We start from the raw sequence: 13,336 nt of genomic DNA, 5'->3' as shown, positions 1-13,336 counted from the left end.
TTCTCCTATGTCAGTTTCAAAAATTTCCAAATGGAGCTAGTTTTAGACCTCCACATCCTGGTGTGGAGAGAAAGCTAGGGAAGTCTGGGCCCAAGTCCTAATGAGGCCATTTACCAGCAGGGGACTAAGCCTCCATGAGCAGTTCCCTCATCAATCAAGGCAGGACAATAATAGTTCTCCTCACCAGCCCTCTTAGAAGACAAAATGACAAATGCACTGGCTTTCTATTTTCATTCCTATTAATAATTAGGGCTAACAGATTACTATTATTTTGGAGGTACAGCTTCCGACCCTGGCTGCCCGTGTATCAAGTGTCTAGCCTTAACCTATGGTTCACCTCCTCCATCCACCCCAGACACACACTAGAGCTTCCAGAACGAAGAGCTCAGTGGGCACGCAGCACGCTGTTGCCACAGGGATGACCTGGATAACAAGGCAGAAGGAACTTCATACACAGGTCCCTATGACGTGTGAGCCTCGCCACAGAGATGGTCTTGTTCAGCCAGTCTCAGGGGCACACTAATGGGGGCTCTCATATCAAGTGTGCACTGAAGTCACCCTGGCTTCTTTTTTTTCTACGTAGCAGTCAAGAGCACAGGGAGCCTGGTCAGGGTCATAGGTCTGATTTCATGTCATACCAAAGGTCAAGGACTTAGCTGGGAATCAGGAAGTTGGTATTATCTTCAGGAAGTTGAGAGGCAGCACCTGGCTGAAGGCAACAAACTGGTGAAAAGAATCAAGGCCAGAATCTTAAAACGGATTTATTTCCAGTTATTCCCACTTCCTCGCCTGGCAATAGTAAGAATCAGAATGTGTTTCAGAGGTGGAGAGGTGGTCCAGAGGGGCCAAGGGGGCTCAGGGGATACCCTAGAGGGGCCAGGCTGCAGGGCCAAGCTCAGTGGGATTTGCCTTGCTTCTCTGACAGAGGGGCAAACACTGCTGGCATCATGGGCCTAATGCCCTCCATGTATTCCAGGACTGGAATGAACTCATCAGAGTCAATGCTGGAAATAACTCATTAAGGGAACCCCACAGTCAGGGCCTGGCTTCCCTGGGCAGCCAGGCAGGGGCATCTGATGAGGCAATGCTCCCTCACGGCACACAGCATCAGTCAGGCTGCATCAGGGGCCTCTCGAAAATGAAAGCTTCTGTTTATCAGTTTCAGAAAGAGAAAAAAGAGGAGAACAGCAAGGTGCCTGGTTGTTTCCTCCCAATCCTCCTGTGCCTGCAGGAGGAGGCGAGCCCCCACTCCCACCATCCTGTCCGCCCGTAGTCAGCTGAGCTGCTGCTGCAGGGCAGCCTGCCCGCTGCAAGGCGCCTCGACACTGATGAGCAGCTGGGCATGGCAGTGGCACTAGCAGCAGGTCAGCTCATTTACTGGCCACAGCAGAAAGCTGGTCTCGGATGCGGCCAAGCCCATCTAACATGGTGTCTAGTGTTTCTTTGCTCAACTCCACAGTCACAGCTGAGATGGATGGTTTGTCCCCGCACAGACTGGGATCTTCTTGGATCTGTAAAGAGAACATGGCCCAGAAAGTCAAAGCTGCCTCTCTTCCTATCTCCCGTATGCGAGTCCTTCTCAGTTCTTCTGGGCCTCTGAAGAGAGGTTCTTTGTAAGGGCTGCAAGGAGCCCCAGCCCTTGAGTCATTCAGCAACTGGGGAAGGTGAAGGAGATACTCAAAGGCCTGGGTCTCTTCCCATTTGCAACAAGAGCCTTGGGTGGGTAGCAGGGAAGGGTGAGCCTTCTCCCCAATACCCTGTCTTAGCACTGAAGTGAGAAAACGTGCTCACACTGGTATTTTTAGAGGTGAGCTCTATGGGGTACACAGGAAGTCCACTAGATATAAGAAAAATATCACAACTTATAGTTTTACTTATTTAATCATAAACAAGAAACAAATAAAGCTTTATTAATACTTAAAACTTAGTTGCAAGAGGCCTCCTAAAGTTTTTTCTTGCAGGTATTGAATTTCTGGGTGTTTGGTGAAGTAAATACAGCAATATATTGCCTAGTTTTTTAAACTAAATGAATTCTATCATAATGTGATTTTAGAGGATTCCTGAAAAAAACTATCAAGTGAAGACAAGGAGGCAAGGGCACGTGAACAAGAACAGGAAGCACAGACTTCCACTGCCAACAGAAGCCTGATGACCACACTGCAAACAGGACAGGAAGTTGGTGACGAAACACTGAAATGACACAGAGGCCAATCTGAAATCTGAACACACACCCCTACAGTTAAAGCTAAACGTCTCAGTACGTGTACACCTTTAAGTGATCAGAAAACAGTTTTAAAATTATATCGTTTAGCACTTGTCACACTGTAGTAAAATATCAACTTTCAGTGCATGTTTTTTGATGCCCATGATGCGTTCACATAGTAGTACATAACACTGTGTGAAATACACATGCACATGGGGGATGCCAACATTTTTGGCGAGGGGGCTTAGTTAGTGTAGTGACCCCAAAACTTTGGTGGCTGATATTTTAGATGGTCCACAGGGCCTAACTCACTACAGCACCTTCTTTTCTTCTAATGATGATGAGAGTGGACCTACCTTCATCTGGAGCAGGCAGGTGGGGACGGCCATGCGGCTGTTGCTGTCTGAGGAGGTTTTGATATCCACTCTCCAGTCCAGGTCCACCAGGCGTGGCAGAGAGACTGTGGAAGAGACAGCTTAGTTCAGAGGTCACTCCGCCCATGTTTATCAGGCCTTTACTCTGAAAGCTGTATACACATAACCCATCTGATCTATGCAGCAAATCTCTGAAAGAGACAGACAGTGGGGCAAAAGACCACAGCAAGCATGGACCTTCCCACTACTCTGTGCTGCCTGCCCTTAGTACTGATTCACGGTGGGGCAGCATCTCCAGACTTGCACCAAACACCCAACCCTCCAGATGTCGGGACAGAATGACAAGTGACACAAGGTACAGAAAAAGGCACAGCTGGAGTCTTGGGGAAAGTGTAGCTTCAGCGAGTGGTAAGAGGCCTTGCTTTAAGATAAACAGGCTTGGTTTGAACCTGGGTTCCACCACTTGTATAACCTCTGAGTCTCCATTTTCTTATCTGGAAAATGGGGATAGTTTCAGCCTAGCTCCCTGGGTTGCTGGGAGGACTAAGTGAATCAAGGCAGGTCAAGTGCTCTAGCACTGTGACTGGCTCAGAATAAGCAGAATGATACTTCTAAATACATACTTTTATTTAATCTTTCAAAGTAATTTTAATTACTGTTGGGTTTTTTCTTAATTGAAGCAGAATTACTTTTTAAAACCCAATTTTTATTACATCACTTTCTTCTTTGGGTATTTCTGTATTTTTTTAACAACAAGCTTCTATAATAATATTTACAGTTATATGAACATATCTATATAAACATATAGAGTTGAATTAAAAAGAAAAAACACAGCAAACAGACAGTCTTTGGTTTGAGACTAGAATAGCTGCCCTCGACTTTTGGTTAACATCCTTGGAGTCCTGGCAGATTCAGGCCTGGGGCTGGTGAGAGGAAGGAGAGGAAGATGTCTTAGTACTCACTCTGATTTGCTTGGGCTTCAGTTCTCCAAGTAGATCTATTAAAGAGGGAAAGATGAGGAAAAAATTATGGAAAAGGGGTGAGACTGAGTTTTCTGATCATGAGAAACCTTAGCTTCCACCTTCCTTGTGATCTTCAGACCTCCTAACAGGAAATGATCTCAGAAATCATCCTTCCTCAAAGCAGCTTTTTGTTTATTTGTCTTACCAGGCTTGGTGATATTAAGACCTAAGTGCTGTTAGTTTTCACAGCTTAGGACAAGAAAATAAAAGGCTTACTGCTCTGTAATCTTATTGTGCTATTGTTCTCAAAGACCAAACAGAGAAAAGGTCAACTTATGCTCTCTTTATTGAGCACCTGCCATACAGAATACAGCAGCTTATGCAAAAATACACCCAACAGATCTGTCTAATGCTACAGCAAATAACATCATGGTGAGATGCCAAGCAGAGTAAGAGTCAAATGTGGCAATGTAAGTAAATTTCAAATAAACAAAAATATTGGTAAACAGGCATTAACTGTTATTGCTATTAGACAGGACTGTTCAAGCCTTCTGCTAAACAATAATCGATTCTTTAATGTTTTTTTGTGTTTCAAAGGATCTGCCTGGCTGAGAGGATACAGAGAAAACTCACAAAAGAGATATTAAAATGACCAATAAACACATGAAAAATATATTCAACATTGGTAGCATCAAAGCTGAAATCAGGTTTCATTTGCCATCTGTGGAACTGGGGGGAAAAGGTAAGAAAAAAATCTCATAGAAAAGATGTGGGAAGAGGGACATGTTCTTATGGTGGAAAGAGTACAATCTTCCCGATGCCCAAAACCCAATATGTTCATGGCCCATACCACAGTAAGGAAATAAGTAAGCACATGAGCAAAGTTTCTAAATTGCTCACTGAAGTGCAAAACTGATAAAATCCTAAATGTCTAACATTAAGGAATTTAAAAATGTATACCCAGTTGCTTCATGCAATGGAATATATCTTATATTTAACCATTAAAAATGATACTAAAGGTAAAAACTTATTGACCTGAAATGTCATTACTGTTAATACTGCTAACTGAAAATAAGCACGTTATAAAATGGGATGATCTTTTTTTGTAGTGGTTAAAAAATAAAATCAAAACATCAACCTCTCTATGTATGTGTAAAGAGAAACAATAACCAAGTCCTAAACGGCTTTCCAGTAAGAAATCAATACTGCTCACTTCTGGGTGGTGGGACTGTAGTTATCTTATTTTCTTCTATTTGCTTTTCTGTATTTTCTATCTTTCCAACAAGGAATATAGTATTTCTAAATAGGAATAAAAACAATAAGAAATGTAAAAGAAGAATTTTCAAAAAATGAGCACTTACACATGTTCTAGGATGATTTTTGTCAGCAGGTTTTTGAGGTTTTGGTGGAAATTTTCTGGAAAGAGAGCCAGAATTGCTTCAGCGGAGGACAGGTCATGGAATGCCACCAGCCGAGTGAGGCGGTGCAGAGCCTGGAGGAGCTGCAGGATAGAGGAGACAGACCTGTAGCTGCAGGGGACATGGGACACAGGACAAGAGGCAGAGGAAGGGCCCTCTATCCCACACCCTGTGACTGCATGCTGCAGTCATTTGAACGAGTGACAGGAGCCAAGCAGCCTCTGTAGCAGATGCTGAATGTCCCATGTGCCTCTACTGCCCTAACTTCACCTGTTGCTTCACAAAACAGATGCAGCTGCCTGACCTAGGAAGCTGTCCATGCCAGAAACTCCTAAGGCAAAGGGTTAATATGTCCCTTTTTCTTCTGCAGAAGGATCTGACCTTCAGTTAACTTTCTGGTGCTGTTTCCCTGGTAACCTGAGAAATGGAGAGTCAGCTGGGTTACTAGGCAACCCTGCATTGGTCCAATGCCTCTGGATGGAGAGGATTGCATAAACACCTGGGCCCATGGCTTGGGCTCCTCTGATGGGGCTGCACGCTCCTTGCAAGTATCTCAAGTTGTGTTCACTGGCATGTGACAAAGAGATACTGGTTCCTGGAGAGTGTGGACTTTGAATTCAGGGTGGTAGAAATCTCAAGTCCCTGTGAAAGAGGAGTCCTAGACCCTGCTATGGGTTCTTGTCCTAAGTGCTCTACGTGGATCTGCATGCAGACAAGTGTGGCTTGTAGTTGATTTGTGAATAGAATGATCTTAGCTGAACCCGAGAAAGTCCTCTGGAGTGACTTTCTCTCTGCTTTAGAGCTGCTTCTAATATCACTAGAGATTGCTGGTCCGCAAATGCACTTACCCAGAAGTGAGGGGAGTTAAACCTCCACTGTAGCTGGGGGAGAGGTAGCGGACAAATGCCCTAGTCTCCTTGCCCTCCAAGGAAAATTACGAGACATGCTCGTAACCATGGCAGTAACCACTCATTAATATACTTTTTTACTTTAAGACTTTTCTACTTTGCCTATTTGATCTTCCCTACTTCCTCCTTTGTGTTTTCTAGAATCACCTCCCAAAAAACTTCTGGCACTCAAGTTTTTGCCTCAGTATCTACTTTTCAGGGAATCCAAACTAAGTCTCCACTCACCTCTATAATCTTACTCTGCTTTTTACTTTTCTAAAGTTGATTTTAATGAGCAAAGCTTCATATTTAAAGAATAAAAATAACATGAATCCATGTGAAGATACTCCTGTTTTAAAAGTGCATTTGCTCTGGAAAGATAAGGGAGTCCCTGCTACCTAGTGCAACATGACATCTAGGATCAGGGGAGCTCAGGGGAGCCGAGCAGACTCCACTGGGGCTGAGGGCTGAGAAGGCAGCACTGTACATGGCACCCAGAGAGAGCCTCACTGAGCCCAGCTCAATTACCACTCAGACTTCCATCTTCTGTGGAAGATTCCTGAAGAATCTGCCTGAAGCTCTCCAGCTGACAGTTCATCAGTCTTAGTAGTGTACAGGCTGAGAAAGAAAGTCACATCAAGTTTGGCTTTTGATTACACTGTCTAGGCAATAAGTCTAAAAGAACTTGTTCAGGAGCTGATTCTGGGCCCAGCTCCCATGTGACCTACTTATCACAAGGGAGGGCTCAAAGACAAAGCTTTCAATTTACTAATACTAAAAAAAAAAATCTATCCAGAGTTGGCTACAATGTCAATTTCAGGGAGAAATTTTCTTTGGACATGGAAATGACTGGGAAGTCAAAAAAGAGATTAGCAAGGGAAGAGGGCCCATGGCCAAAGGTCATTTCTGACCACACTTACTTGCTCTGCCTCCTCCTGGGTCACAGACAAGCTGGAACATGTAACATCCAAGAGCTTTTTTGAGCCAAGGGCTGAACTGGAAAAGCTTTCTTGACACAGCTGCCTGACAACATCTTTTGAGGAGGCCTATGAATTAATTCACAGATAGGGGAGGAAAAAAAAAACCTCTGACAACATGTTTTCAAATAACTTAGGTATTATGTGACATATTTCACACTTCAGATTTAAAGATATAGAGGACACCTTTAAATTTGTCTGGGAAGACAGAATAAATGTACTTTTCCCTATTCTTTCTGCTAAGTACAACTAAAACCCCCTGGGTACTACATGGAAAACAGATCCGAGATGTCTCTAGAAAGAGGGGAGAAGGCACATCTGTGAGGAGCTCAAGCCCCAAGGAATGACGTGGTGGTGAGTTCCTTGGGTTTTCTTTTTGCTTTATCTATCCTAGACCCTGAGCTGAAGAAGAGGGCAATGTGGAAATGTCAATGGGTACAGGAGGAAGGAAAAGAAAAAAAAAGCTACAACAAATCCCTGTTCTCTCTAGCCAAAGGACCAGGAAAGGAACAGCACAGTGAGATGAGCAAGCTTTAGACAATAACTGCTTTCTATTCCAGCCAAATATCACATAAAGAACTGTGAACCCATCCTGACTTATGCCAATGAAGTCTGCGTGAGGCTGTGAGAGGTACCCCAACACTTGCACTGGGTCAGTGTCCAAGACAGCCAAGCAGGGAGCTGGGATCTTCATCTGCACCAGTGGGTCACAAGCCACACTGCCCGTGGTACAGAGAGAGTCTGAGTGGAGACAGGGCTTCCCCAGTACCCAGGGGAAACAGAAGCCCCTGCTTTCAGGTATCAACAGGAGCCAAGTGGGGAATCTGAACTTCTACCTCCAACTGGCAGTAATGAGAGGTGCCCCCTAACCCTGCCTGAATGGTACCAGAGAAAGCTGGCTAAAACATAAGACTTAAATAAGATCCAGAATTTTGGAACATAATATGAACACATCCAGGTTTCAAAAAAAAAAAAAAAATCATGTATCAAATCGGGAACCAGAAGATCTCAAGCTGAGGAAAAAAACATAATCTACAGATGCCAACTCCAAGATCACAGCCATTAAAATTATCTGACCAAGGTTTTAAAGCAGCCTTGATGACAATGCTTCAATAAGTAACTATGAACATGCTTTAAACAAATTAAAAAAGAGAGAGTCTCATCCAAAAATAGGTGATATTAAGAAGAATAAAATGTAAAATTTTAGAAGTGAAAAATACAATAACCAAAATGTAAAAACTCAATAGATGGGCTCAGTACACCAAAATGGAAGGGACAGAGAGAAGAATCAGCGGATGGAGCCGGAGGATGATAAACAAGACCAAAAATGTGTAATCAAAGGAATAACAGCTGAAAACTTTCCAAGCATAGCTGGAGACACAGTAGTACATATTTCAAGAACCTGAGTAAATCCCATGTAGGATAAATAATAATTTTAAAAAACCTACACCAGGTCCCAAAGTGAACTTATAAAAACAAAAGACAAAGCAATCTTGAAAGTAGTGAGGAAGAAACAACACTTTAGCTATAATAAACAATCAGAATGACAGCAGCTTTCACATCAGAAACCACAGAGAAATACACAAACACAAAAAGCATAGTATTTTTCAGTGTGAAAGGAGAGCTGTCAAACTAGACTCCTACAGACAATAAGAATATCCTTCAGGAATGAAGAGGAAATAAAGATATTCGTTCTTAGAAAAGAGCACTAAGAAAATTTGTCACAATATTTACCTTAAAGGATGGTTAAAACAAGTTCTGTAAAGAGAAAAGAAGGAATGAAAGGAGTACGAGGATCCAGCTTGACCTGACTGCAGCCATGTTGAGCCGGGTCACCGTGACTGCCCTTGGGGAACCCTGGCCTCTTTCCCCACGAGCCTCCCAGCAGACTAGAGAAATGCCAAGCTGTCAGGAGGTATGGGGAACACCAGGTGCCGAATGCTGGTGCTAGCAATGCCAAGAATATGCCTGACATCTTTCTGCAGTCTCTTTCCACAAGTGGCCTACAGAAGTTGGTTCTTTCACACCAGATTTTCTTGGAACAAGAAGAATCCTTGGAATGTCAGGAAGAAAGAAAAGGATAAGCAAAAAAAAAAAAAAAATTCCTTTATTTTCTTGAATTTTCTAAATATGTTTAAAAGTTGAAAGAAAAATTAGAACACTGTCTGATGTACCTCTAAATGTACCCAGAGGACATACCCATGACAATTATGCTACAAGTAAAGAAGGGTTAAAGGACAGACAGAGAGGCAGGTGTCTATACTTCACCCTAACACCATGATGACACCAATAGGCTGAGATAAGCTGTACATGCACAATATAGTAACTATAGCAACTACTAAAGGGGCTATAAAAATAAATACATTTTTAGAACTACTGACAAATCAAAACAACTCTAAAAAATAACCCAGGGGAAAGCAGAAAAATGTAAATAGAAACAAAAAACAAGAAAGAACAGCAGAAAACAAAAATAAAATGGCAGACTTATGTTCTAACATATCAGTAATTATACTAACTCAAACATTTAATTGGCATAAACATTCCAATTAAAATACAGAAATTGGCAGAGTGGATTAAAAATATGACTCAATTAAATATTTTATACACAAAACTCCCTTCAAATATATGATAGGAGCTGGCTGGAAAGTAAAAGGATGAAAGAAGAGGTGCCATACAAACATTAACCAAAGGAAAGCAAGAGTGGTTACGTTAATATCAGATAAAGCATGAGTCACAAAAAGAAAATTACCAGAGAAAGAGAAGGACATTAAACAATGATAGAAGATTCTATCCACCAAGACAACGAAATCCTAAATGTATCTGTACCCAATAAAAGAACTGCAAAACATGGGGCTGGGGCTGTAGCTCAGTGGCAGAGCACTTCCCTAGCACTTGTGAGGCACTGGGTTCGATCCTTAGTACCACATAAAAATGAAACAAACAAAATAAAGGCATGCTGTCCATCTACAACTACAAAAAAAATTTTAAAAAAGAACTTCAAAATATGTGAAACAAAAGCTGACAGCACTATTAATGAAAAACAAATTCACAAATATAGTTGAGACATCAAAACCCCTCTTTCAATAATTAATAAAACAATTACACAAATATTCAACAAAGATGGAAGAACTCAACAACATAATAAATCACTCTAATTGACATTTACAGAACACTTCATACTCAGAAAATGCAGAATATACTCACATCTCAAACACCTGGACATATATCAAGATAGATCATATTCTGGTCCACAAAACAGCACACTATTCATTTTAGTTTTAAAATTTTGTTGAAGTTTGTATTATGACCCAGAAACAGAAAGATAACAGGAAAATGTTAAACATATGGAAATTTAAACAATACATTACTAAATAATTCCACAGGTCAAAGACCAAATCTCAAGGGAACTTAAAATAAATTACACTAAGAGAGTGAAAATGAGAAAACAACGTATCAACATTTGTAGGACACAGTCAATGAAGTTGAAAAGGAAATTTATAATATTCAATGTGCATGTTAGAAATTGATACAAATGTCAAAATTAGTAATCTGGAGCCTAAAGCATATTTTTAAAAATCCAAAGCTCAAGATTACAGAGGCAAATACTCCAATTAGAATAGGGACAAAAGATATTCCACTGAAGATACACAGAGGGTAAATGATCACATGAACAGACTCAACATCATTTAGTCATTAGAGAAACACAAATTAAAACCACACTGAGATACCAAAACACATCTTTCAGAATGGCTTGAATAAAATATAGTGATAACATCAAACGCTGGTGGGGATGTGGACTGCTGAGAGCCATAGCTAAGTAAGAATGACGCATGGCAATTTCCTTGTCAGCCTACCCCATGTTGCTTAGAGGAGGACTCTCCATTGTGGAAATGGGCTTGTTTGAGTAAGGTGATCCTGCTCAAGGACCAGGGTGGATCCCGGTTTAGGGAGGATCCTGCTGGATTAGGATGGGTCCAGGTTTAGGGTGTATCCTGCTGGGAATAGGGAGTATCCCGCTCCTTGGGTTTAGGGCAGTTCCAGGTTTAAGGTGGACCCCGCTGGGAATAGGATGTATCCTGCTGCCTCAGGCCCCCTCCCGCTCCTTGAGTTCCCATTGAGTTCTGGGGATTCAGAGAGTATTTGGGGATGCAGAGCCCAGTGGAAGTGTGGATTTTCCCCAGAACATGCGTGTAGAGTGCCCGTGACAGTTCGGGAATAAAGAATTGCTGTTTGAATCTACAAGGCTGTGAGTGGCTCGTGATTTTGTGTCCAGCCAGACTGCGGCAGTGGACATCCTGGAATACCTGGACACTACTGATAGAAATGTAAGGTGGTACAGCCTCTGGAAAGAGTTTGGAGATTTCTTGAAAAATGAAACATACAGACATCCAAATGACCCAGTAATTGTATTCCAAGCCTGTACACAAACATTTATAGCAGCTTTATTTGTAATAGCAAAAACTGGAAACGATTTTGATGTCTTTCAACAGGTCAAGCAAATTTTTGTATATCCACACCATGGAATACTCCTCAGCAATAAAAAGGAAAGAACTATTGTTACAGACAACATGGACGAATCTCCAGGGGATTAAGCTGAGTGAAAAAAAAGTCAATCCATATATACTATATGATTTATATAAAGTTCTTTTGTGTGTGTGTGTGTGTGTGCCCATGCGCGCACGTGCGCACGCAGTACTGGGGATCAAACCCAGGGTCTTGTGCATATTAGGCAAGTGCTCTGCCACTCAGCTACATCCCCAACCCTTTTAAAAATTCTGACACAGGGTCTCACTAAGTAGCCTAGGTTGACCTGAAACTTCTGACCCTCCTGCCTCAGCCTCCCAAGTTGCTGGGAACAAAGGGGAGGGCCACCACACCTAGTCTATATAAAATTCTTAAAAAGAATGTCAGGTGTTAAAGAAGAGGTGGAGGATGAATGGAAGCGTGACTATAAAAGAGCAGCAAGAGGGGTCTTGTGGTGATGGAAACATTTTGTATTTTGACTATCAATGTTAACACCCTGGCTGTGAGTTTCCTATAGTTTTGCAGAATGTCAACATTGGGGGAAACTGGGTAAAGGGTAAATGGGATCTTTCTGCATTATTTATTACAACTGCATGTCAACCTACAATTATCTAAAAATAAGAAAGTTTATATTTAAAAAAATAAAAGAGTACATAGGATAAGAGCAATGAAAATGAATGCATATTGCTACAGAATTGTTGATATACACCGATGAACAATAAAGTAGTGATTTTAGGAGCGTAGAGTGCAAATGAATACTGGGGAGGCCATTCAAAATTAAGTTAAACAAAACGGAGACCATAATGACGATGCTGTGTCATAAACTGTTGAGTATAATTAACTCAATCCTCTTCACCTACTAAAGGGAAAAGGAAAGTTAAAGAAACTGTCCTTCATGGATCTTACATTCTTAAGAGAAGGCGGACAATAGGCAAATAGATTCATAATGTCATCTAATGACAAGTGTTACAAAGGAAAATAAAGCCGCCCTTGTAGAGAGGAAATCAAAAGTTAATTCCAACCCTTTATTTTATTTGAACTTTACAAGCCCGGGGAAGTATGTCCCCTTCAACCACTCAATCTTTCAAACAAATGATTATCAGGAGGGTGTTCCGGCCCTTTCTCAGTCAGAGGCGAGAACAGAAAACCCGGGCCTCGGGAACACAGAACGCACACCTCAGTCGCTGGCGCCGGCAGATGCACAGGGAGAGAATTTCCTAAGCACGGAGTGCAGAAGGGCTGTGGGATGAAATGGGGAACCAGTAAAACGGATCCAGCAATTACCACTCCCAACGCACCCATCCCGAAAACCAGCCCCAGAGACTAACGGGGGGGGGGGGGCAATTGTAGAGCCCCTTCAAGTCCGTTATCTCATTTTTTTCTTTTTCACCTTCTAGTCAGGGAGTTGTTGATTTTCTCTTTAAAAGCTCAAAAAGGAGCGACGGTTTGCCCGGGGTCACACAAAGAAGCAGTGGCAGAGTTGTGGCTCCAAATCAGGGCCAACTTATTCCCCGTGCCCGCCCCGTTCGCTCCGTATACTCAGTTCCGAAGACAAAGGAGACTGCACGCGTCCCCACCCCGCCCTTTACCTTCAGCAAGCTCTGGAGAGCCGCGAAGTGCTCCGCGGTGACGGCGGCCATTTTTCCGAAATCATGTGACTGCAGTCGGGGGAGGAGCGTGATCACATGACTCCGCCGCCTGCGCAGGGCATGCCGGGGGCTGTAGTCTTTCAAAGTGGCGGGAGCGGGTTCGCTAGTGGCACCAGGGCTGGGAGGAACTTAGAAGGGTTCTGCGGCAGAATGGCCATCTCGAGGACCCAGGACCTGGGAGGAAGTGGAGGGAGCATGGGTTTTCAAGGGTTGACCTGGCTTTTCCATTTACCAGAGGGGAAACTAGTGTTCCCGGGACCCATGCAGGAGGACTGGCTGATTTGGGTAATGCAGGCTTGGCGGGCACCTTGGAGGCATAGTTGTTCAGAAGTGATCAGTCTG

At 42.6% G+C, this 13,336-nt stretch overlaps 1 protein-coding gene across 3 annotated transcripts; it reads right to left on the bottom strand.

The window, feature by feature from the left end:
- Positions 1 to 743: 743 nt before the first annotated feature.
- Commd9 (COMM domain containing 9) lies at positions 744 to 13,008 on the bottom strand. Of its 3 annotated transcripts, XM_040284502.2 has the most exons (7): positions 12,935 to 12,990; positions 12,522 to 12,584; positions 6,765 to 6,890; positions 4,901 to 5,040; positions 3,540 to 3,574; positions 2,560 to 2,663; positions 744 to 1,511 (listed from the first exon to the last, which is right to left on the bottom strand). In XM_040284502.2, exons 1-7 carry the CDS (start codon positions 12,983 to 12,985, stop codon positions 1,371 to 1,373), a joined length of 660 nt encoding a protein of 219 aa, XP_040140436.2. In that variant the 5' UTR covers positions 12,986 to 12,990; the 3' UTR covers positions 744 to 1,370. The 3 variants fall into 3 exon arrangements, with proteins under 3 accessions (XP_040140436.2, XP_005327454.2, XP_021583472.2); XM_005327397.5 differs by lacking the exon at positions 12,522 to 12,584 and having other exon boundaries at positions 12,935 to 13,008; XM_021727797.3 differs by lacking the exons at positions 3,540 to 3,574; positions 12,522 to 12,584 and having other exon boundaries at positions 12,935 to 13,008.
- Between the last annotated feature and the right edge of the window lie 328 nt (positions 13,009 to 13,336).

The sequence above is a fragment of the Ictidomys tridecemlineatus genome, chromosome 4 (assembly GCF_052094955.1).
Source record: "Ictidomys tridecemlineatus isolate mIctTri1 chromosome 4, mIctTri1.hap1, whole genome shotgun sequence".
Classification (NCBI taxonomy): Eukaryota; Metazoa; Chordata; class Mammalia; order Rodentia; family Sciuridae; genus Ictidomys; species Ictidomys tridecemlineatus.
The sequence above is the reverse complement of the archived record's forward strand: the minus strand, read 5'-3'. Positions and strand labels throughout refer to the sequence as shown.